The sequence below is a fragment of the Danio aesculapii genome, chromosome 3 (assembly GCF_903798145.1).
Source record: "Danio aesculapii chromosome 3, fDanAes4.1, whole genome shotgun sequence".
Classification (NCBI taxonomy): domain Eukaryota; kingdom Metazoa; phylum Chordata; class Actinopteri; order Cypriniformes; family Danionidae; genus Danio; species Danio aesculapii.
The window spans coordinates 21,013,643-21,039,969 of NC_079437.1; the positions used below are offsets into that span (position 1 = coordinate 21,013,643).

General features: G+C 36.8%; 1 protein-coding gene across 5 annotated transcripts in view; it reads right to left on the reverse strand.

The window, feature by feature from the left end:
- maptb (microtubule-associated protein tau b) overlaps positions 1-26,327 on the reverse strand; it is a 58,452-nt gene that overhangs the window by 9,327 nt on the left and 22,798 nt on the right. For 4 of the 5 annotated variants that reach the window (XM_056453353.1, XM_056453354.1, XM_056453355.1 and 1 more), the window contains 7 exons: positions 20,250-20,408; positions 16,167-16,262; positions 10,965-12,152; positions 7,287-7,321; positions 5,928-5,991; positions 5,463-5,513; positions 3,287-3,519 (listed from right to left, as the gene is read on the reverse strand). In XM_056453353.1, coding sequence (XP_056309328.1) covers positions 3,287-3,519; positions 5,463-5,513; positions 5,928-5,991; positions 7,287-7,321; positions 10,965-12,152; positions 16,167-16,262; positions 20,250-20,391 — 1,809 coding nt within the window. In that variant the 5' untranslated portion in view covers positions 20,392-20,408. The remainder of the gene's footprint in view (positions 1-3,286; positions 3,520-5,462; positions 5,514-5,927; positions 5,992-7,286; positions 7,322-10,964; positions 12,153-16,166; positions 16,263-20,249; positions 20,409-26,327) is intronic. The other variant, XM_056453358.1, reaches the window with a different exon arrangement.

Genomic DNA, 26,327 nt, shown 5'->3' on the forward strand with positions numbered 1-26,327 from the left:
CTAACGTTAAATAAAATTGGTTTATCACCTTAACTAACTTTATGTAAGTGGAAGCCATGAGCTTAAAATAGAGACCACATATGTGACTATTGACCCCAAAACCAGTCATAAGTCTCATCTTTTTCAGAATAATTAAGATCATTTTCAGAATAATATCGATGTATCATTTATTAGAATAGGACAGTATTTGGCCAAGACATATATATACTGTTGAAATCAGAATTATTAAATGCTTTGAAAGTTTTTTTTTCTTTTCTTAGTTTTTTTTTTTTTTTTAAATATTTCCCAAGGGATGTTTAACAGAGCAAGGACATTTTCACAGTATGTCTGATAATATTTTTTCTTCTGAAGAAAGTCTTATTTGTTTTATTTTGGCTGGAATAAAAGCAGTTTTTAAGTTTTAAAAACATTTTAAGGTCATATTATTAGCCCCTTTAAGCTATATTTTTTTTTCGATTGTCTACAGAACAAACCACTGTTATACAATAACTTGCCTGATTACCCTAACCTGCCTAGTTAACCTAATTAACCTAGTTAAGCCTTTAAATGTCACTTTAAGCTGTATAGAAGTGTCCTGTAAAATATCTAGTCAAATATTATTTACTGTCATTATGGCAAAGATAAAACAAATAAGTTATTAGAAATGAGTTATTAAAACTATTATTTTAAGAAATGTGATGAAAAAAAACCTGCACTCTGTTAAACAGAAATTGGGGAAAAAAAATAAACAGGGGGGCTAATAATTCTGACTTCAACTGTATGTGTGTGTGTGTATATATATATATATATATATATATATATATATATATATATATATATATATATATATATATATATATATATATATATATATATAATTGTTGTTATTTATTTAGTCATTAATTCATTAATTTATTTATTTATTTTGTAAGAGAATTGTCAATTTAATTGTTTCTCATACAATGTGTTGTTGGCTATTCCCATAAATGTGCCCTGGTTTTGTGCTTCAGTGTCACATATAAGCAAGAAATTACATTCAAAACAATGTCTAATTTGGCTGGTTCAAAAAGAAAAATCACAAACAAGATAAGCAAATGTTATAACAATGAGCATGCTCACGTTTTAAGCATTCAAGTAAAGATCCATATCCCTTGGAGTTTATTGTATATTTAACATCCTAAAACATCTTCTAATCTTCATCTGCAGAGGAATATATCTCCACTCTGAAGAGCGGAGGAACATGCATGCACTACACAGCAGCACTTCTGCAATGCAGCAACAACAGTCAGCAATCCAGGTGCATCACCAGAAGGAACCAAGAGGAACACCAGGTAAGAGGAGACACTAACACTGGGGGATTCCGGCAAATGCATTCAGACTAGTTTTCACAAAGGCATCTAGATGGATGTCCTGGCCAAATGCGTTGCCCGAGCAGGAATGCTGCAGTCGCTGAGTTATAGCCAAACCTTCATGAAACTCTTGGCATCTAATAGCACAGCTCGCAGCTAAAGCAAATGTCACTTCCCATTGTAATGCTGTATTTTAGCAGTCACCTCTTGCAGACATGATCGAAAAAGAGCACAAGATCAAGAAAGACTTGAGAGATGTTAATAAAAGTTGCATGATTGTACTACTTGGGTAAAGTTTTTGCGTACAGTGTTAGTATTAAATAATGCACATTTGAAGAGTTCAGATGCAAAAGCCTCTTTAAAGTTGCAGTAGGTGATCGTCTTCAGAAACATTTCTTTGGTTGTTGGTTGAAAGTCTCTTCACATTCTAATATTAATGATTAAAGTAAATTATCTAAATGTATTAATATGTATTTTTTTATTCTGTGCCGTCTGAAAATGTCTTCTATAAAAAGAATTTCCTCTGCCTCCTATGCTTATGTTCAGGTATTTCACTTTAAAGGCAATATAAAAGTAAAGAGCTAAGTAAAATTACTGAACCTACACTCATTATACACACTTTAGAACAGGGGTGGGCAAAACATTTTTCCAAGGGGTCACATTAGATTCTGGGGCGGTTTTAGAGGGCCAGACCAATACAGTTAATTTGTTAAAAAAAAAATCTGTTTATATATATATATATATATAACATTTTTTATATATATATTTTTTTTTCTCTGCAGAAATGGCAAAAAATGTTTGCGGATTCTGTCTGGCCCCAGTAATTAGTCTACCTTTATTACTGTGTTACCATGCAAAGTGTGAAGCTGCCTGGTTAGTTCCTGTTACGTGACTCGTTATTCGCTTGTGGCACTCTGAAATGTTTAGATTTTTTTCAACTCACGGCGCTTGGAAAACGTGAGCGTGACATACCTCATGTGCATCCCTTCCTGTCTGCATGCTGAACAGGCACGTCTCCATTTGAAATAACAAAACTAAGCGTGCAAAAGACGCTATGTGAATGTTCCCTTTTGTTGACTCGCAATATATGACCTGCGCATTGCACGGCTCTGTTTGCAGTTGAATTTAAATTAAATAAATACTTCACACGGGCCGACCAAAGAAGTCCATCGTAAAAAGCCTAGGTCTGCTTTAAAAGAAAGTTTCAGATGACACTTCGAGGCTTTTGCATCTAAACTCCTCATTTACTATGTTCGATATTAACAGTTTTAACTATTTTGGTCACATTGGAAAATGGGATAAATAAAAATAATACAGCGTTAAATTAATTCAACATTTTGGATGCCTAAAGTCTAATTTTCCTTTTTAATCTCAACACAGAAATTTCTTGAAATATCCAGATGGAAATGCACTAATTCTCAATAGTTTTTTTTTATTTTTTTTTACATTTTGCTAGTTAGATTTCTCATTTATGAATTTCTTTTATGATATAAGTCTAGTATTAACTGCACTATTTCTCTGAGTGAGGATTTCCAACCCTACTGGTTACTCACATTACCACCACCAGGAACATGCTTCATATTGTCTTTGGATCCACATCTAGACTGAACATTAGTCAAGTCGATCTTCTTATGAACAATAGTCACCTGGAAAAGGACAAGGAGAGTCAAGAGTGTTAACCAGGTGCTTTGAGCTGAGCTGCAGCTCACCGGCTCTGCAAAGTGGTTTGTTTTCTTCTTAAAGCACTGGCAAGCATAATTTTTTCTTTGCATTAAAATATTTGCTGTGAGAGCTTGAGTATTGGCTTCTTAGAAATGATGCTAGTCTTATCCAGAATCCCAATATCCACTCAAAAACATGATGTGACTGGCCTGTGTCCATTGCATGAGGTCAGAACCGACTCTTATAGCTTTACTTCACTTAACACTGCTGCTAATTGTGTTGCATGATATAATTACCTTTCCGCCTCCAGGTTGGTGTTTGAGGTTTTCAGTGGAGCCGATCTTGGACTTGATGTTCTTCAGGTCAGGCATAGGTGCCACAGGAGCAATCGCGGCACGAGATCTCAGCGAGCCAGGTGATTTGGGTGGGGTGCGAACCACCGCTACCTTCTTAACCTGTTGTCCGGGAGTGGAGGACCGACTGGCGGGGCTGCTGCAACCACTGCGGTCTGGGGTTTTAGGTGAGTCGGCTGACAATGAGAAACAGCAGAAGACCACAATGTTTTCTTCTGTTTTTGCTTTTTTATTACACTGTAATTTATTGACCTATAGTAAAGGCCTTCAAGCATTTATTTGCATGTGAATATTTAGAAGTAGGGCTGTGCAATTAGGGGAAAATATCTAACTGCAATTTATTTATTTATTTATTCATTTATTTATTATTATTTTTTCTTTTTTTTTGGACCGATATTGCGATTTCAATTTGATTTGTGATTTAATTTTGTAGTCAAGCTTCAGCTCAGTAATCTGTATAGTACCTTCTTACTGCTAAAATGCATTGTTAGTTAAAAAGGAACTGAAAAGATATTAACTTACCTAAACATTTATTCAAATTTATTTTTAAATAATAAAAAATTAAGCTCTCATATTTCTCTAGAGCAAACAGTGAAAACAAATCAAATGACATTACCTTTCTGTAAACATATTGAACTCAAATTAGGGAGATAGAGTATCTTATTATACAAACAAAAGAATAATAGTTATAAAAATACAGAACACTCAGCAAACTAACATGGCTGAAGCAACTCTGAAATTGTACTTTGCTCTTGTTTGCTACTAGATTGAGTGTCACTGGCAATACTTTCAGTTGACTTTTTAACAAGACACTCATCACTCGTTCTTACTGAATTGCTAGTAAGACTATCACACACAGACGGCAGTCACGCATTTGCTCTGGGCAGGGGTAATTAAATAATACAAATATATTTCATATCGCAGCCCCATGCGATTAGCTAATCACAACATTTCAAATTGCGATTCGATTTCGATTAATCGCACAGCCCTATTTAGAAGTATTCATGTAGTTTTGTTAACTTTTTTATTATTATTTGTGACCCTGGACCACAAAACAAGTCATAAATTAGTACTGTTGTTTCGTTGTTGTTGTTTTTTTTATTATTGAGATTAATAAATCTGATGAAAGTTGAATAAATAATCTCTCTACCTTTCCAGTGATGTATGTTTATCGAAGTATATCTGAGTCTATCTGAGCAATCTGAGGGTTCTATAAAATTGAAATACTGAGAAAATCACCTTTAAAGTTGTTCAAAATAAGTGCTTAGCAATGCACATTACTAATGAAATGTTGTATTTCAATATATTTACTGTAGTAAATTCCTAATTATCGGGAGACACGGTGGCTCAGTGGTTAGCACTATCGCCTCACAGCAAGAAGGTCGCTAGTTCGAGTCCCAGCTAGACCAGTTGGCGTTTCTGTGGTGAGTTTGCATGTTCTCCCTGTTCTAAATAGGCCATAGTGTATGTGTGTGAATGTAACAGTGTATGGGTGTTTCCCAGTAGTGGGTTGCAGCTGGAAAGGCATCTATTGTGTAAAACATATGCTGGATTAGTTGGCGGTTCATTCCGCTGTGGTGACCCCTGATGAATAAAGGGACTAAGCTGAAGGAAAATTATCTAAATATGATCGTGGAAGCATGGAACATCATGGATAATGGAACATCATCTTTACTTAAAAGGATAGTACACCCAAAAACGGAAAATCACTCATTATTTACTCTCCTTAAAGAGGTTCCAAAGGTTTATAAGTTTCTTTACTCCGTTGAATACAAAAGAAGATATTTTGAAGAAAGCTGAAAACCTGTTACCATTGATTGTAACAGGGAAAACTAATGGTTACAGGTTTTCAACTTTCTTCAAGATATCTTCTTTTGTGTTCAACAGAATAAAGAAACCCAAACAGGTTTGGTACTAGTAAATGGTGAGTAAATTATGGCAGTTTATTTTTGTTCTGGTTGAACTATCCCTTTAATATCCTAATGATTTTTGGCATAAGTTAACAATATATAGACCAAAACAAAGATCATTCTGGCAAACAGTGCATTGTGTAATAAAATATTTTATTGGTTCCTGGCCTACAACTTTTCTTCTTTCTTTTTTTTTTTTTTTTTTTTACCTCTTTCAATGGACCCTGGTCCTGTCCTTCGCTGCTCCATCCGTGAAGCAGCTGTATTTCACAAATCAAAGTGGTACAAATCAGTCACATAAATCCTCTATAAATAGAGAATTATTCCCTTGCAGGTTTCACAACCCATTTCAAATAGGCATATATTGTACTTCCAGATGACTAGCTAAGCCGGAAGCTGTGCACACTTTTGTATTTTGCCATTATATGTAGGTGAATACAGTACATTGAAATACATCCAGGTGTCATTTTATATATTATATACAGCAATACTGAATTCTTTAAAATAGAGGAAATCAGCACTTCACTGCAAAAATTGTTTACATAATAACAAGCTCCTTTTCAGCCTGTCTGAAAAAAAACTTAAATGAGCCACCAAATATTCTTCCTTTTATGGAACTAAATAAAGATTCATGTGGAACCTTTAATAATATTCATCTAAAACAATTAACTTACCAGGGATTTTGGCACCAACTCCTTGGGGTTTGACACCTGCTGTCTTCGTCTTTGCATCTCCAGCCTAAATATGGACAATTAAAGCATGAACAAGCTAGCAGAAAATCTACTGCGATTTAAAATCATTTCACAGTTCAAATGTAGTAATGCATAACTAAAATCCAGCCATTCCCTTCTCTTTCTGCTCTGCCAATAAGAATGTTGATGTTGTGAAACGTCTCAGCTACTGGAAATCCACCTTCTTTTCAGTGGACACTAAAGGGGACATATTATGCCCCTTTTTACAAGATATCAAATAAGTTTCTGATGTCCTTAGAGTGTATATGTGAAGTTTCAGCCAAAAATACTCCACAAATATTGTTTATAATTCTTTGAAACTCTCCTTTTTAGGCTTTGATCCAAATTGTGCCATTTTGGAGACTGTTAAATTCAAACGAGATTGTGCTCTTTTCAAAAGAGGGCGGAGCTAAAAACACCTGTGTCTCAGCATACCAAAGATTCAAAACAGGATAACGTTATCTGTGTGAAAGAAAAAGTGTCTAGTAGAAGAGACTACAGTGTTCATTTGTGCATCTAAAACTCGCTGCATTATCTTCGACAGATAAAAACTCTAATGGCGGACGGCTGCTTCTCACTCAGGGCTGTTTATGCTAATGAGGGACAGATTGACGCTAACAGGCGGAGTTTTCCCCCTCTGATGACAAATACAAAGGGAGAACGTTTTTTTCCAAGTGTGATTATAAAAAAAATCTCATTAGAGGCTGGCTATATTTACACACTGTTGCCACACAATTGTGTTTAAACCCCTTATGATTTTCGCATAATAGGTCCCCTTTAATGTTGTAAAATGGTCATGAACTTCAGTGACTTTCTCCTGCAGAGAATAATGGTTAGGGATGAGTGGCTGTACTCACTGTGGACCTGGACTCTCTTGTTCCTGGGCTTTTTACAGAGTTTGTGGAGGCTGGAGTGCTAAAGGGATATGATGGAGCTGAAGGAGTGACTGAGGGCTTTATTCTGGGGATGCCTGTGACTGAAGACCCTCTTTGGGTGAGTCTAGCTTTTGCATGCGGTGTGGTGGTGGGTGTCTTATGTGTTTGAGAGGGTGATACCAACAATATAAATCAATGGGGAAAAAACAAATGAGTAAATGAAGTGTAAAATACAACAAAATTTAAACAAAATGACAAAAATGCTAATTAAATGTTAAACTGAAATTATTTAGATGAAGAAATGTCAAGCAAATTAATTGTAAACAAATGAAAAAAAAAAATTCCTGCCATATTTGAACGAATCAGACTACAGGCTACAGACATGTAACTGCGTGTCTTAGGAACCCACCAATTATAATTACTATACCTTTTTTTCAGGAGTTGCCCCTGCTCCAGCCTTGGCTGTAAGAAATGAAGAAACATTAAGTGCAAGCACATGTATTGACAGTTTTAGTGACCCGAGTCATGACTTCCGCTTATCAAGATGTCTATCTATAATACTTGAATCCAAAAAAAGGAAGTTGATGTTAATGTGTTTAAACATCAGTGCTCAATGTGATTTATCAGCGGTGATGTCACCCAGAAGCAGCAGATTTCAGTCTTGCATGTTTGTTTATGATAGACATTCAGAAACAAACATTTATTCAGAAATTAAAATTTTGTCATCATTTACTCAGCGTCAACTTAATTCTGAACTTTCTCTCTTTTGTTAATTACAGCTATATAATATATATATATATATATATATATATATATATATATATATATATATATATATATATATATATATATATATATATATATATATATATATATAAGAGGTGTATATTTTTTTCTGATGTCATTCTGGAGCTTTATAGGAGGAGCATAATAAATAGCTCCTATTAGTGATGGGAAGTTCGGACCTTTGAGTCTCGTTCAGTGAGATGAACGAATCTTTTTTTGAGTCATTTCGTTCAATTTGCCAAAATATTATTAAAATTATACAAGTTGCTTCCAAACTCATCTACAACTACCTCAAACGTTGATCATGATCACACTACAGACAAGTCATAACTTAGAAAGAGAAAATAACTATTTATTGTTTACCTAGTCTTTCGTCTATGATTGTCAGCTCACCTCTTCTGACAGGTCTTCAAATTTCAGTGGTTCGTTTACGTCACACTGACAGTCCCATATAAGCTTAACCAATGGACACAGTCTGAACCAAAAGAAGCCATGATGAGTTCATCTTTCAAGTCTTCTAGGTTTTGAATCGTTTGTTCATCACGTGACAGCAAAATTAATGGATCAAATCTTTTTCCGGCTCTAAATGCATATGACTGATATCTGTCTTTCATGTGATGAACGAACGACTTAAACCGAGGACTCGAGAGATGAGCGGATCAAATCTTTTTCTAGCTCTAAATGCATAAAATTTACTACTGTCTTTCACGTGATGAAAGAACGACTCAAATCGAGGACTCGAGAGATGAACAGGTTAAATCTTTTTCCGGCTCTTTCACGTGATGAATGAATGGCTTAAACCTGATAGAGGACTCGAAAAAGGAACAAATCTTCTCTTCAAAATGAATGAATCGTTCAAGAACAACCCATCACTAGCTCCTATTCTAGCTTTTCTTTGGGGATTCATTGTGAATTCTACATAAATTGATGAATTCAGTAAAAACACAACCAAATTAAATGATTTATTCATAATGTGAACTGCTTCTGTCCTGTGTTTTAAAGAACAAAGAAGTGATGACAGAAATTTTGAATCTCTGATGAACTATATCTTAAATGGCTTTTTGGCATCGTTTGATATGCAGAGGACCTTGATTTATTATTACAGAGAGTAGAAAGATTGAAGAGTTTTTTTAACCTTGTACAGGGATAAACAGTCAGTTTTCTTTTATTGAATTAAAAACCAGTGTTTGCAAGGCAGCAAAAGAATAGTGTTAGGAGTTTTTAGCTTATACGACTTAGGCTTTTGATCTACATAAATAAAATGTGCCATCAGAGCTGTTCAGTGTTATCGTCATAACACTGTATACACTTTTTTTGGCTTTAACACCAAGAATCAACACCAAAGTTGGCACTTTCTTTACAGATGCAGTGGTTGATTTAATATTTATAAGTTAGGGAAGACCCATAAAATTTTAATACAGACATTATGCAAGACCAACTGCATTTCAATATGCAAAATCATGCGAGATGGAACACTAACTGCAATTTAGTATCAATTTGTGTTGGGACAACATGAAGGAATTAAGTTTACTTATTAGTTTTTACAAATTTAAGTGGATTGAACATAAAACTATTAAGGTCAAATCCTAATTATATTTTTGTACCCCTACCTCTTCCCCTTGGCCTTTGAAACAAAGTGTGAAGGGGACGGGCTTCAAAATGTACCCCTAAGAAATGGGACAGCACTACAACACCTGCACACGTCATCATACAGTATGTCATCGCGATCTCCTGCTTCATATGAGACCAACGATCGCGACAGTTATAGTTATTCCAGTTGCATTATTTTTTTTTTGGTATTTATCTTTAGGAAATCACTGAAGACAACAATATCATGTTATCATGATGATATAATGTGGCAATAAGATCGTAACTGTACTGTGCATTTACACCGTTGCCATATTCATCTAAATACACGAAAACAACATTAACATTATAGCAGACACTGTAAAAAGGTCATTCCCAGCCACTAGACTTTACTGATAGGGCATTCGAGAGTCAGAAAGTTGTGGGACGACTCTACAGGAGTTATTATTATGAATTATAGATGGCGAAATAGTGGTTTTTATTTTAGCGTTTTTTTTTTTTTTTAAGCATGACAGTAAAACACGAACGCTGTTATGAATGTATTAAAACATATGATTGTTTGTTGTAAAATCCGTAATAATGACAAAAAATACAAATGTGTGGATCTCCTTACTTCTGGGTGCAGCCATATTGTCGTTGTGGCTGGTGTATTCTGGGAAATTTTCCTACCGCTTGGTTTCAAGTGTGGTCCTGAAAAATCTCAGTTCAAAGGGGTATCTAGCCCTTCCCCTTAGCCCTACGCATTCAAGCTAAAGACAATTGGGACACCCCTCGTTTTGCACGTTCACGTGAAGGGGGAAAGGCTAAGGAGTAGAATTGGGATTGGGCCTAAGTTGTCCTAACGAAACCTTAAGAATTGTGTTGTTTCCACTCATTTTTATATAAGTAGTTTGAACAAGCAGCAAATTCAATTTTTTTTTTTTGAGCGCCTCATCATCAAAGTCAGATTTGAATGTTTGAAAATATGAAAGATGAAGTAAAATCCATATTTTCTTTGTTTGTTTCTTACTTGATTTACTTGTTTATGTTGAAAATTGACATTTGTGTAGAAAGAATAACGTAATGATTCAGAAATAGTGTATTAATAGTATTGCCTTGCAAACTTGGCTTGTTAGATTGCCTTGTGATGGCTTGCAATAATGAATACATCACAATATGAAGTAATTTTTTGTCTGATACTTTTTTTTAAGAGACGTCTGCACAACTGCAGGGGATGTTTAGAGGATTTGTCTTGAACCATACAGCAAATGCTGACTTGATATGTGTTATAGTCAAACCCCATTAGTATGGGCCTTTGGGTCCATTTTGAATATAACAAAAAATGGACATCTCTGGAATAAGGGTATACCCACAAAAGGATTGCACAGTTTTGTGAGTGATACATTCAACATTCATGCACAGGTGACATGCAATATAAAGGGGCAGGTGAAGACTGTGCCAGCAATAACGCACAATGCAGAAAGTTAGTCACAGACAAAAGCAGAATAACACTGACTACACACAGAGAGGGGAGGAGAAAAGACAGACACACGGGGCACAGAGGATCGAGAGAGAGAGAGAGATTTTGTGGCTACAAGCAGCCCGTTTCTTCAACCGAACACTTTCTTATTTCAGTGTGCGCTTTTCAGAAAGGATGCTGCGAAGTTCTACTGATCTACTTTAAAAGAAGAAAAGGGAAGAGGAAATAAAAAGATCTGTGTGGGGTTTGGAAGGACAGAACAGAAAAACAGACCTTTGGATGGGACACTTGCTTTTCTGGCCGGAGCAGCATCTTTAGAGGGGGTTTTCTGAAGGTTAGGAGCAGGTTTGGGGGAAGGGGTGGCAGTGACTGTAGCGATTGGTTTCTTCGTTTTTTTGGCTGGAGCTTCTTTGACAGGAGCTACTTTGCTTGGTGGTTTTGTTTGCGGGACTTCGGCACTGGGTTTAACAGCATCTGTAGCTTTGGTGACAACAGGTTCTGGTATGGCAACAGGTTCTGGTATGGCAGCAGGTTTTGGTATGGCAACAGATTTGACCTTTTCAGTTTCTACTTCATCATCATCGCTCGTCTCCAGGTATTTCTCCTGACTGGCCTCCTTTGTTTTTTTAGAATCTAGATGTTTCTCTGCCTTAAGCTCCATCTTTGGTGTAGCAACTTCTTGGGACAATGGAGGAACTGGGGTCTCATCCTCTTCTTGTTCTGGTACCTCTGCTTCCTCTTCTTCCTCTTGCGTATCTGTCTGAAAGTCCCTTAGAGATGATTCCTCTTGTGTCGGGTCAGCAGCAGCACTGGGTGTAAGAGGTGAGCCTGGATCTGCCCTACAGGAGTCTGGGCTCTTGCTTTCCGGTGGTGTTTTATCAGAGCTGCACTCCCAACCCACAGGACCACCCGGGTGACCAGGATCCTGAGGTTCTGTGTAGTCGAACGACAGGCCACGTTTCTTAGCTTCCTCTGGGGTCATGGGAAGGTGAATAGGGGTTTCATGTTCATCCTCTTTCTGGGTTATCAAGTCTGAAGTGACGGAGCTGCTCACTAAGGAAAGTCCTGTCTGTTCCTCTTCTTCATCACTAACTTCACTCACTTCTTTGTCCTCATTTTTATTCTCTTTCATGTTGACAGTGCTTCTAGGATCTGCTCCAAATCCAGGTGAACCAGAAAATCTTCTTTCAGATTTCTCAATTTCATCCTCCTCCTCAGATCCACTGGGACTATGATGGTCGGACATCTTATCCGAAGGACTTCTCTTCATCTGGCTGTCTAAGCCTGTGATCCCCGAACTTAAGCCATCACCAAGGGTCACCGGGAGTGGATGTGGCGACACTGGAGACTCCCGTGGACTCACAGAGCTCTCTCTTTCCCCATTCTCCCGCTCTCCCTCCCTATTCACTGATGCTGCACTGCTCCGGCCACTCTTTGGCGGACTTCCGGGTGTCAAGGCTTCTGATGGCGTGGAAGGCAGAATTATAGGAACAGCCACAGACAACACTGCAGAATTAGCAACACTCAACCACCCTCTCTCCACAGTCAACATTAGCAGAGAAAGAAAAGGAATCAAGGAACTGAAAGGAACTAAAAGCACAGAACCACATAAGGAGCCTGAACACAACACAAAACACAAGTCTCTGTTTTCATGGCAGTTAAACAATCCAAAAATCTGTTGTACACACTAAACTTTGAGTTAAAAGCACTTTTATGTATGCAATGCTTGCTAATATGTATTACCAAGCAAAATTGTTTGTAAAAACAGGCAACTAAAGGGGCAAAATGAGAGATCGGTACAGTAGGGGGTCAATGGGCTATGAGATCAGTGCTTATAAAAGTGCCTTTTCACTCATTTGTTCACAACAACAACAACAATAAAATGATATTTACTGGCCAATCAGACCACAATGGACCATAACATCTCTGTGAGCTTCAGTGTGTAAAGCACTGATGACTGGTAGCAAAATGACCGGCGAAGCAATGATTTGTTGCACTGTCCACTTGCAAGTATCATTTAATGCACAGATAGAACTTTTGGATCTGATCTGAGCAGTAAAAGGCATGTTTTGCATTGTGCTGTGAATGCATTTGAAGCACTTTCAATGCATTCAATAATAACTACTTGAAAGCCTCATTATTCTCAAACATTTAGTTTCTCAGATACAGTGATGCGATATGGAGCCAGTATAAACAGATCTAATTGGAACAAATATAAAGTGATTCCCATTGAGATCTCATATTTGATTTTTGTTGCATGTTCGCACAAGCAGTGAATGGTTTGTGGTGGTTTATGAGGCCAATGCATGTTTGTCTACATGTAAATCCTCTGAACTTTTACACTGCAGGTGGATTAAGGGGTGGTGGTCCACCATACAGTACCTTCTCCAGCTCCTGATGTCCTTCCTGACATGTCAAAGTTGTATGATCACATGGAAGCAAGTTAAGAGAACATATGGGATACAGAGGACATAAACAACAATGCTGAGAATCTTCTGCCCAGTACAGTAGGTTGATCTTATTACAACTTTGCATATACTTAAATTTTAGCATGCTAAATATATAGGAGCAGCTCTCGTGCATTGTATATTAATCTATAAATCACACCTATAGATCCCTAGGCTTTAAGTTTTTCTCCCCTATATGTTTAATTGTATATAAAATTAATGGAGGGAGTCAGCATTATGTAAGACTTGATTTCTCTGAAAGCCAATCAAACGCAAAGAACTGCCATGTAAAGTGAACTTAGTTGCAATTAAAGTTGCAGAGCCATTTCGGCTGCATCAGCAGCATGTTTTCTAACATGAAATATTTACCTAATGCCTAATGGTAGCCTAATCCATTTACATTACTCCCAACTTCATAGAAGCACAGCATGCGCATACTGTACGCAACGCTATCTTAATGTCTTTTTCTCAACAGCTAACTGCTAATTCACTAACAAGATCGATGAGTCTGTGGCATTGGGAGGTAAATGATAAATGAAGCTCGTCTTGAAGTCCATTCGCTCAGACCTTGAACTTTTGTAAGAGCGTACTCACACTATGCATAGTTGCCTTTAACCGGGCCAAAGCACGCTTGTCCCCCCTCCCGTCTCCCCCGACGGCCCGCACTTACATGTACATTACATTCGGGCCTGGGCACACTTACATCATCGATGATGCGCTGTTCAGTAGAGAAGCACTCTTGCTCAGCACAATGGAGATTTCTTTAGTTATATCGTTTAAGTCCTTTGATATGTGGTAACACGCCGTCAAATATTTCTCCGAACAGATCAGCCACTTTTGACGCACATTAACAATCATAAAGTCCTTATGCTGCAGGAATTATGAGGTTTGCTGAAGGTGCGCAGCTATTGTGCAGTGAGGGGTTTGAGTCTTTAATAAACTGCGACAGTTTGCGTTCATTGAACAGTACGAATGATTAATTAATCCATGTCAAACAGTCCCTTAAAGTCACGTCTCGCTTTCAGTTCCGGGCTCAGGCACGTTTTGCACTCACACACAAGTGTACCGCGCCAAAGCCCAAGTGAACCGCGCTCTGGCACACCTCTTCCTACCGGGCCAGGGCCGGCCAAGTGAACTGTGACTGAGCCAGATTCAGAGCACTCGCACTTCTCTAACGATCCGGGAAACGGGTCTGGGCACGGTTCGGATGGCATAGTGTGCGTACGGCCTAAGGTAATTATTTAGGATGTGATGGTAAAAGTAGACAGCTATGGTAAAATAGTGTTTTTGAGCTTTTACTGTAAACTGTGGCTACTTTCATTTAAAGTAATTCATTGGAAGCAAATATTAAGCTGTTTGAATTTGCAGCTCTCCTGTTGAGAAGTACAGTGCCATGTAAGTGCTCCAAATAAACTGAGATCTGTGAAGAACATATGAATGCCTCTGTAAAGTACAAATATGTGAAATATTTAGGTCAGAAAGACATTAGAATTGCAAAATATTCTAAAATATGAATCATATATTGAGCAATTATCATTATTATCTAATCTATACTATAATTATTATTACATACCACGCAACTGCATATCCTGGTCACGGCACCAGACAGGTACATCCATATAAGCCATTAGAGATTCAAGTGCTTGTCTTATTTACTCACTTACCAAATGGATGTTCTGAGCATTACTATGTAGTCTAGTGTTCATCTTGCCTGGAACTTACATCCTCCTCTTATACAAAAAGGAAGTGTGGAGTAGACCTGCCTAATTGCTCTTTGACTAATATTCTGGGCTTTTACTGGCCTTGAGTTCTTTAAAGGGTGCTTTCCTAATGCAACTTGAAGGCATGCAATTAGCTTTCAGTGAAATTTTTCAGCATATCACAATATCAGTGACAAAACAACTCAACTGCGTTTCCAAAAAGCTTCTAAGAACATGGCAAGGTCACTGCTGAGAGGTTCCAGGCTTGTTGCTGGTCCAGAAAAGTCAATGAAACTGTCAATATTGACAACATAAGCACTGTGCTTAGTGCTTTTTGGAAATAGTAAGCAACAGCAAGGCATATAGTCTTGTTAATGTTAAGGTTCTCACGGGTTTCTATCACTTTTTCTCTTGTTCATTCCTATTAGATATCATTTGTTTTGAATTGATTTCCGTTTGTACATATGATCGCTCTCCAAAATGACAAAGAGGGATTTAAATGTGGCTAAATGGAGGGTTTGGTTTTCTGTGCCTCTATACAGAGCACAATCGTAGAAATGTACTGTAGTTATATGATTTCTGTGAAATTTAGTTTTATTCTAATATTATCTTAAAATTCCTTTAAAAAAAAGTCTTCCATGACTGTGAGAACCTTGTTGTATGAAGAATAACAAGAACAAAAATTTTATTTTAAAGGGGCAGTTCACCCATAAATGAAAATTACCTTATTTATTCTCCCCCATGTGGCTTTAAACCTATTTTCAACTGTTGAACACAAAAGAAGGTTGTCGTTTGTAAAAAAATATTGTAAAAATGTTGCTTGCTTGCAATCATTGGCTTTCATAGTAGGGAAAAAATACTATAAAAGTCACTGGGTGCCAGCTACCAGCGTTTTTCAAAATATCTTCTTTTGTGTTCAACAGAAGAAAGAAACTCATAAATGTTTTAAACCACATGAGTAGAGAAATGATTTAAAATTTTGGGTGAACTACACAGGCAATAAAAATAAAAACCACATAACCACCCCGAAGGGCTCTCCATTAGAAATCAAAGCGCAGAGGAAGAAAAGCAGCAGGTGCTAATGTGAACTGCTAAATTTGTATCTAGCGCTCTCATTTGTCCATCATCAAAGGAGGAAATATGAGAGGCTCGTTTTCATCACAAAATTATTATTATTTTTCATTTGATTTGTTCTACGTGGTTGTACTGCATCCTTGGGAAATTAATCAGCATTGCAGCCAAATTGCAGGTTGAATCAGTAGCGTAATGGGATCAAAATAAGTGGCTGAATGAAGCTAAGCAAATGGCGGCACAATTGTAGTTCATACCCAATGGCTCATCTTTATCAAAGGACGGCTTGGGATCGAAGTCTTCTAAAACAGGCATTTGGGCGGTCACTGCAGGTGTTGGTTCATGTGTTTCCTCTAAGAAAAAGTGATGGACCTTTAGTTTAGACAGCAGAGGATTGAAGTGGTTCACATGGCAAACAAAGCTAAATGTCTCTGTAGGGCTGTTTAATTGTCTGCAATCTGGTAGACTTCTAGGTGTGGGATAAAGTACAACAGGGCTTTGATGCATCTGTTAGTACGATCCTGAGGCAAGAGCTGTAACATACCATCATAATGGGCAACCAAACGTACTGAATGCCAGCATCAGCCTGTTTTTCAAACTTTATTTGATGAAATGTGTCATTTTAGAGACATTCTGCTTCACTGACTTCTGCCAGCAGAATGGAGCTGGAATTTGGGATGCTGGTGGATGAGAAGGTTTCGTCTGTGCTTTGTGAGGAAGCCTGGGGCTTGCTGAATGCTTGTCAGTTTTGCCAGAACAATCCAAAGCGTGTAAGACAGATAATTTTTTTTGTTTGTAAACTACGACCCATTTCATCATATCTAAGCCTCATCCAACTGTACATTTTGCGAAACAATCTATGACCATTTTTTATCTCCAAATTATTGTAAACACACAATGCAGGCAGGACAAAATGTCTTATAGATGCTTTTCATTATTGAACTTTATTTTCCAACAGTTGAAAATAGCTCAGGGCTGTTCCAAGTGTGTTCCATGGTTGTCAAAATGGTGGCAGGGTTCCCACAAGTTTTTAACAAAGGAATAAAAGTATTTTCCCATGACTTTTCTTTTTGTTTTTAGGTGGTTATATATATAATAACAAAAACTCAGGCTATAAACTATAAGGTTCTTTCTGTGAGCCAATAAGCACGGACTGCTCTATTGACAGCGGGAAAGACCAGAAAGAAACAAAAAAATCAAAGTCAATTAAATAATGCCGCACGACACATAATTGAGAAGAAACATGAAACTAAAAAAAAGATGTGTGTAAATGTGATGATTTAGAAGCATTTTTTGACATTGAGATGAAATGTTCAATTTTACATTGTTGAAAAACAAACAGTTATTTAAAAAATTAATTTATTAATAGCTTTTATTTGTGTATATAGTCAATGAAACATTGTTCAGTGTTTATTAAACTCATTTGCTCATTCTGTTTTCTTTTAAAGTCTTTAAATTTGATATTATGCCTTCAAGGCCAAATACTTAAGTTTAATTCATGGGACATATAATTTAATAAATATAATTCAATAGTTCATATAAAGCATATAATGCAATAAATGTGACCATATTAATTACATAAAATTAACAGCTGCACTAGAAAACATGTTTAATATTTTTTAAGCCTTAAATGCTTAATTTGAACAAGAAAAACTATTCTTCCTTACAACACCAGTTTTTATTTTTTGTGATTGTATCTCTTGAAAAGTAATGCTTCGATTAATGATCTGCCAGATAGAACTTTATAATTCCAAGTGGAAAATTACTTTTTAGAATTCTATAGATAGAAGTTTCTATCTGCCCTGTTTATTTTACCCTAATTTACAAATGTAAGAGAATTTTGATCATTTACATTTAGATTAGATTTAGAGTCGCTGTCATCTTTAATGTTTATCTTTTTTATTTTTCATATTTATTTTGTGTTGTCACTTGTCACTTTATGTACACTGGAAGCTTCTGTAGCCAAAACAAATTCCTTGTGTGTGTAAAGCACATTTGGCAATAAAACTGATTCTGATTCTGATCTTAATGTATGAAAGAGAACTGTTACACACGTATTGTTAGCTGTATGGAATGCAAAAACTTTGAAGCTCAATATCTCAAAATCAATGCAGATAGAACCTTAGAATTCCAAGGTGTCGAAATGTATATTGTACATGGATATTTGTACAATATGTTTAATACACTTTAAGATTTTAATTATTAATTAAAACTTTTAATTATGTAAGATTTTATAAGGTTTCATTTTGTAAGATTATGTAAGACTTTGCATGATTTTTCCCAAAAGTGCAAATAACAAAGTAATTTCTTTTATTATCATTATTCTGGTTTCTATTACAGACTTGTTCAAAACTATTTTCAAAATGTCGAGTTAAACTATTACTTAATGACAGGATTTCTGTGTATGTGACTAATTCTGCATTATATTTTTTCTCTTGTGATTAGTCATTCTGAAAATCATGATGACAAATGTTGGCAGGTTTAAATGGCAAGAAATCCCCTTATACTTGCGAGTATGAGGTGTTTCTGGGAGGTTATAATATGTGATTTCACAGAGGAACTATGGATTCAGATTTTCTGGATGAACACCAACCAGAGTTGTGAAATGCAATAGGGCTTCTATTAGCACCTGCTGCATAATTTTGGAGGATTCTGGATCCTACAAATAAATGCATAACCAGTGGTGGAAAGAGTACTGAAAAATCATACCTAATTAGTATTAGTAAGTAATAACATACTTAAGTAATAATACCATTACTTGCCTAGAAATGTAGTGCAAGTAGAGTAAAAGTATCTTTTGTAAATATTACTCAAAGTATGAGTAAAAAGTTAACTTTTTTAAGTACTCTAGAGTATTAGGTGTTACGCTGTAAAAAGCTGATGCATTTACATGTAATTTGTGGATGTGTGTAAACGTAACATTCTGTAGTAGATTTCGTTATTGCCCAGCAGGCACACAACATCATAAGATGTTAATATTAGGTTAGATTGAGGTTGTGATGTCAGGTGACCAAATTCAATGTCTAGCCAGCGTCTAAGGACAATGTTATTTTGACGTCCAATAGCAACATCAAATGGTGTTGATATTTTGTTGATTTTAGGTTCTGTTGAAAAGTTACCAAAATTCAACGTCGAGTCAACGTCATATTGAGGCCAAATAGTGACATTTATTCGCCAGGTATGGCAACCAAAATCCAACGTCTGATAGACGTCATAGTGGTAACAATCAAACAACGTCAAGCTGTAACATAATTAGACGTTGATATTTGCTTAATTTTAGGTTGGACTTTGGACATTGACGTCGGCCTGACATGGAGTTCTGACGTCAACCCGATATTCATTTCTAAACAAAATACAATGTCCCCCCGACTTTGAGGTACAACTTCAATAATGAGGTAATGTTGACATCTTGTGCATACTGGGTGTTTAAGGCCATCATACCGTAAACATCTGTCCTCTTCTCATCAGTGACATGCATCTAAACAGTCTCTGGGTCAATGCGTGTAAAGATTTTGGACATCTTCTTGCACACTTTTAAAGCTTCCAAACAGTTTGCTGCAATTATAAATCGCCCATGTCTTGAGATAGTTCAATATGATACGATTTACATTCTATGTGTGATTTGACTGGACAGGAATCACAGGACTGATTTTTGTAATCCCTGTAGACAGGAAAATATAAAGTAGTGACTGCAGGTTTAAGGAAAGTAGTGAAGTAAAAGTATCGATACTGCACTAAAAATGTACTCAAGGGAAAGTAAAAGTGCACATTTTTAAACCTACTTAGTAAGTTACAATTCCTGAGAAAAACTACTCAATTACAGTAGTTTGAGTATTTGTAATGTGTTACTTCATACCACTGTGCAAAACAATATAAAACCAATTCATGATTTGCAAAGTTTGAAGGGTTAAAGGAAACACAGCTATTGATAGTGGGAACCCTTAAACTAAAAATGTTTGCCAAAAGATTCACAATCATTGTGTGAACTGTCTCTCTAAAGGTGTAAATTGAGATTGTGAACATCATTCCACATCAACTGGAAAATAAAGTCCAACAAATAAATTCTATGTGACATTTTGCAATTGACCTGAATGAATGAACATCTCCACAGACATCTGAAACCAACACATGGCTGAGTGATGTCACCATCAGCATATGTGTCAGGTTTCCCAGTATGAGACGAGACATAAGCAAGAAACACACTGCCATGAGTATCACTCATCTTTTGTGCGCTTTGTGGGGAATCGATGGGATTTCAGGCTTTACATTGTTTCTCTTTATGGTGAACAGTAACTACAGTATTTATCCTTCTTTATACAGACCTTTCACTGGACCCTCACCTGCTCCCATATATCCCGCTGTCCCGTTCTTCATGTCTTGTTGGTGGCCGTCATTGATGGACATGTTGACTACACCAGATGCTATGTTGTTGCCAGGAGAGCCACCCACCTGTCCAGAATTCATGTGGTCCTGATGGTCCATTTTGAGATGATTTCAGTCTGTTGAGGTAAAGCAGAACAAAATCATTGGGGGTTAATGTGTGAAAGTGACGGGTAAGCACTGCATTACCTTTTAAATACTTGAGTTTGGTGGTTACGTTAAAAAAAGTAATCTTTGTTTAACTATTAAAAAACTATGCCTTTAGCTAGTCATTTAAGATTAAAAAAGCGATTTGCACAAAGAAGAAACATGAAATCTGGGCTATGTTCAAACTGCAGGCAAATTTTTTCCCAAATCCTATTTTTTTTTTTGTTTGTTTGTTTGTTTTTTTTGTTTTTTACCCATATGTGACTCTGATCTGTATTAGACATGACAGCACAAACTGCATAGAATCCAATATTTTCATTTCCGATTTGTGCCATTTTCATATGTGGTATTAAGTCCAACACAGATCTTGTGTTTTGCAATGCAACCGCAGTGTGAATGGTTAAGGTTGAATTATTATTAATGCCACTTTTACATAATTTTCGATTGATATGCATCATTATTCTGTATTTGCACATACTACAAACATCCACATCCTCCTCAGTGGCTGCTCATTAACCCTTGATGAGATCACACCAGTGTGATCAGTCTTGGCTGTCCTCTGGAGTGAACAAACACAGTAGTGAATCACACAATCAGCCGCTAAATTCAAATCTGCTTTTCCATGAGTACTGGCAAAAGACATGTTTCACTGTTATCATAATCACAATATGTCAGTATATATTATTTAAGGTTTCAGGCTTTTTAAATACACATTAGCACTAGTAAAACAACCATTCATACTTCCTAAAATACACAACTGTTCTCTGCGAAAATGACTAATAATCATATTAAACAATCTGACAACCTGCTTTATACTGTACATCATACAGTGTACACATTGTTCACAGTTTAAATCTGAAATTGGCCACATTTATAACAGCAATGTGTGATCAGCTATGAAAAAAAAAAAAATCAAATCCAAGTAAATAATCTGATTTAAACAGTAAACCTTGCCCTGTAAACATATACGAGTTAGCCATCATGTTAGTTTTTACAAGAGTGGCCAATAAATACCTGTAAAATCTCTTTCACAACATATTTTTGATGTAGGACAGGCTTTTTAAAATAAAAATTTATTATAACGGCTAAGAACACAGCAATGCATGAAAATATCTGATAATCAGATACCAGAGAGACAATTTGCAAAGCTGCATTCAAGGACAAGGTCATTTTAAGTGCCATGATTTAAACAAATGGAGGCAGATTTCACTTTTCATGTAAATTGTTTCTTGTCATTGGAGTGTATTTTTCTTATCCTCTGGTCTATATAGAAAAGCCAACATTTTACACATAAATAAATGTGTTTGATAATCACAATTGCTAAGCATTCAGTAATTCCATATTTATATTTAAACAGCTCTGTGATACAAAGTCAGCATATCTGCCTTCTCCCTTGGTAAATGCCAGAAAGAAAGGGCAAAAAGACTACAGGAAACAGCAGGCCAGGACAGCAGAAAGTAGTAAGAGACCTTTCTTCCTCAAGAATGGCTTCTGGTATATTACAACTTAACACTGAAAAATAGATTCACCAATAATGTACATGTTCTCATTTATAGGTGAAACCAACAGTTGGCAACAACTCTACCATACATAGAAGCTACTAGAATCTCTCATCTAGTAAACAGCACAGGACGAGATATATGAAGGTATTAAATGATGGATTGATGGCACTGGAATTTCCTTTTCTCTTAAAACACACTCTGTATCCTGTCCTTTTACTTATGGTTGCTGATGTGCAGTGTGTGTGCGCTTCCTGCTACAAGTAAAAATGGAGTTTTCCTTTCAGCAGTTCTGCTCTATGCTTTGTACAAGATCAAGCCAAACTCATGTAGTCCCAACAGAGCTATTAGTAAATCCACACTCGATACAGTACACTAATGTCTATCTCTTTCACACAGGACACTTATAAACAAGAATTCCATTAGTGTCAAAATGGATTAGATGCAACATTGTCACATCCCATAACCTATTTTTTTGAAGTTGTCGATGAGCTGCGCTTACGTAATCGGACACCTCAATGTGTTGTTCTCTGAGATTCCACATCGGAAGGTCATCTAAATGTGGGGGTCATTATGAAAACCAAGTTGTTTTAGGCAAGAAGTGCTGTGGTGCTGAAAATAGTGCCAAAGCTGCAGGGGTGGGTTTACATTTGTCAATTACATCATCTTCAAAGTCAACAGTCACCAGCAGGGAGGAACAGTATCACCAGCCAAAATGGCTTATTAAAGAGATAGTTCATCCAAAAATATATAGTTGTCACCATTTACAAACCAGAATGACTTTGTACTGTTGGATTAAATTATTGGTCTTTGGCCTATAGCTTGGAAGTTTTGGTGCCCCTAATGCAAGAGTGTCAATTCTTGCTCTTGAAGGGACACTGTTCTCCATATTTTGCCTACAACACATCATAACCAGCTATCAAAGCTCTTACTAGGCATTCTAGAAATGTCCATTCAGGCCTGTTGAGGCAAGCTAGAGCTAAATTCTGCTGGACTGTGGCCCTCCAGGACCATGTTTGGACACCACCAACCTAATCTCAGCCTTATATGTTACATGCATGGACCACTGGCGAAAAGTCTGTTGCACAAATCACACAAAATGAGAACCACTGTAGAAGTTTTAAAGTAATCAAACTGGATTTCACAGGACTGCCTTTCAAAGTTTAAAGCGTTTTCCCATTCCAACTTATCAGCACTGTTCAACTAAGACAAATGAACTTTATGAAGTAAAACATCAGCTTCAGTGTTACCCAAGTTTCTCGGCACCTTTCATCATATTCGTTGAGTAAAGGGTTTTATTATGGCGCATTCATTAACATCTTAGGGCTTGAGTGTCCACATAAGTGGACAGCACATTTTAGCTCTTAAGCGGCTATTTAAAATGCTTTGAATGTTTTATATTTTGTTACAGACATGCAGTGTCATCCTGCAACTGTTTTGCAGCATATGAAGTGTCCCAAACACTATTTTTAACTTACCAAGATTTACTCTCTGATAGTCAAAGCAAGTTAAAAAAATGTCTATGTTAAATATGCATTAAAAAAATATTCAGGAAAAAGTGTTTTACGTAAATTCGGACCACGAGTCCACATATATGGACATCATTTTTTTCTCTAAAAGTACATCATATCAAAAGATGATACTTAGATTTTTATTCTAATTAGGGTCCAATAAGCCCAAAGAGAAATAAAAAATGCATGTAAAAAAACACCTTGGGCCTTAAGAGGATAAAGCAGTACACCAACTGCTGTATCTTTGCTGACTGGCAGCCTGTTTTAGATAAGTCCCTGTGCTGAAACGATTGAAATACCATCATTATATACCCTGTGCAATAAAATGGTGTTTAAATGACAGTAATATTGTTAATCAAAATAATTTCGCAGGTAATGTATATAATACAGCAAAAATAGTTATTGTGAGGGGCCTAATACTCTTGGGCAGTCCTTAGACAATGAAAGCTGACATTCAGTCTGTAGACCATGCCCATGAACATTTCCTGCTTGTTGTCAAACTATTTTTTAACTGCAACAAGAGGCAAATCAATCATATCTTAATGTTAAAATGGCTGCCATAACATTATTTATCAATATTGCTATAGAAATGAAAAATGTAAAACATGAAATAGGTCAGGATCATGTTATAGTTTACATTCCTCAAAATAGTCTATAGGTCTGACCATGTAAAACTACAGTACAGTTTACTAGAATTGCATGGAAAAGAATTGGTAAAACTCTCTTCAAATTCTAACCTCTTGTTTTTCACAAAGTCATATGGGTTTGGAAGAACTTTGCTATTTTTAGGTGAGCTATTCCCTTGTGCTTTGTAACTGTAGGTGTTTTCTCCCCCAGTACAATCATTGCACAAGTACGCTGAGGTTTGGGAAGCATCATCCTCCAAATCCCCCAGAGGGAATCTGTCACCTTCTTAATAAACCCTCACAAGCCCGGTTTCCCTTAGGCAGCAGTGGTGCAAATTCAAGCCTGACTCCCGCAGGCCTCTCATGCATTATTCAGACTGAGCTGTGATATCAGTAAACAAAGCTTAAAAACCATCTGCAAACACAGTAAGTCCAGATCAAACCATCGCTACATCATTAGGGACTGATTTATTTACAAAAAAACACAAACTGGGGGGAACAAGTGAAATGCAAAAATTGAAATACTCCTGTGGCTGGTTTTTAGCAAATGGGACATTCAGGATGTTGGATCTAAGCATGGTGTGAGCTTTTTCCCAATCAGATGTCCATATTTCCCATGCCAAGTCTTTCATTTTTAAATGAGAACTCTGAATTGCAATTTGTAAGTGATTTTGGGAAAAGTTATCTTGTAGTTTTCTGCAGTTCAAAAAAAAAGTTGTTTAAAATGTAGTTTTGTATTTCCATGCATACATGTCTTAATTATCAGCTTCCAGTTATAGAGAGTTTACATTTATCTGGATCAGCCAAAATGTTCATATCACTGCATCCGTTAGCCAACCATTTTTTAATAGACTTCAAATCTATTTCTCACAAAACTATTAAATACAACACACTTAAGCCTGTTTAAATGCTTTTTGTGGTACTTTTAAATTTGCTTTAATGTTACTGCTACTGTTTAATTTAGCTAGATCTCTATAAATCAGCTAGCTCTCTGCAACTTTCACATGATCGCCCACTGAAGCTAAGCAGGGCTGCGCCCGGTCTGGGTACCTGGATGGGAGACCACATGGGAAAGCTAGGTTGCTGCTGGAAATGGTGTTACTGAGGCCAGCGGGGGCGCTCAACCTGCTGTCTGTGTGGGTCGTAACGCCCCGGTATAGTGAAGGGGACTCTATATTGCTCAGTGAGCGCTGTCTTTCGGATGAGACATTTAACCGAGGTCCCGACTCTCTGTGGTTGTTAAAAATTACCAAATCCATCCATCATGGCCTCCTAACCATCCCCATATAATAATTTGCTTCATCACTCTGTCTCCTCTCCATCAATCAGCAGGTGTGTGGTGTGCGGTCTGGAGCAATATGGCTGCCGTCGCGTCATCCAGGTGGATGCTGCACACTGGTGGTGGATGAGGAGATTCCCCCCAATGTGTAAAGTGCTTTGAGTGTCTACAAAAGCGCTATGTGAATGTAAGGAATTAATTTAGTGAAACTTCACACAAAAAAAAAAGATTTATGCTGACTTTTCTTTAAGCTAATTTCAGTCAATCAGCTTCACTTGCAATACCCTACTATTTGACCAGGTTTACCTGGAGTAAACTGACAAAAATACATGGTTACTACACCAGATACACCAACAACAAATGATCTCTTACTAGCATAAATTAGCATGAGGAAGCACATGCTGGTCTGGGGAATTTACTTAACGTGTGATTTTGCCAGAAGATTCTAAAAGCATAGTTATGAAAAGCATGTCAATTTCTATGAAGTAAACAACTGATCTTTTCCATAGGGAACTGAGAGGAGTGTGGATAGCAGACACCAGATGGGGCTGAAAGTATATGAGGGATTGATGACAACAGCCAAAAAAGAAGGTAAATTCATTGGCAGAGATTGAGCAAATGCATTTTAGTTTGACAACCTGTCATCATTTGTAATAACCTGCACAACGAATAACACATTAAGACTGAATATATCTTGAATAAATGTGACGGTTATAGTTGTTTTTGTTTTACAGAAGCTTGTGAAGTCTCCTGTTTGTGGTCTTTTCCAGATTTACAACAGTCGTTGTTTATTGTGCACTTGACCTGAATGATTGTGATACCTCCTGGGCAGTGTAGGGAGAATGTCATTGCCCCTTTAAGAAGCCTTTCTACATGACGATGGATGTCTCTCTCTGTCTCTCCCTCCCTCTGTCTCTTGTGGTTAAGAGCTTTGCATCAAGCAGAAAGGGCAACATTGGAATGAAATGGATGGTTA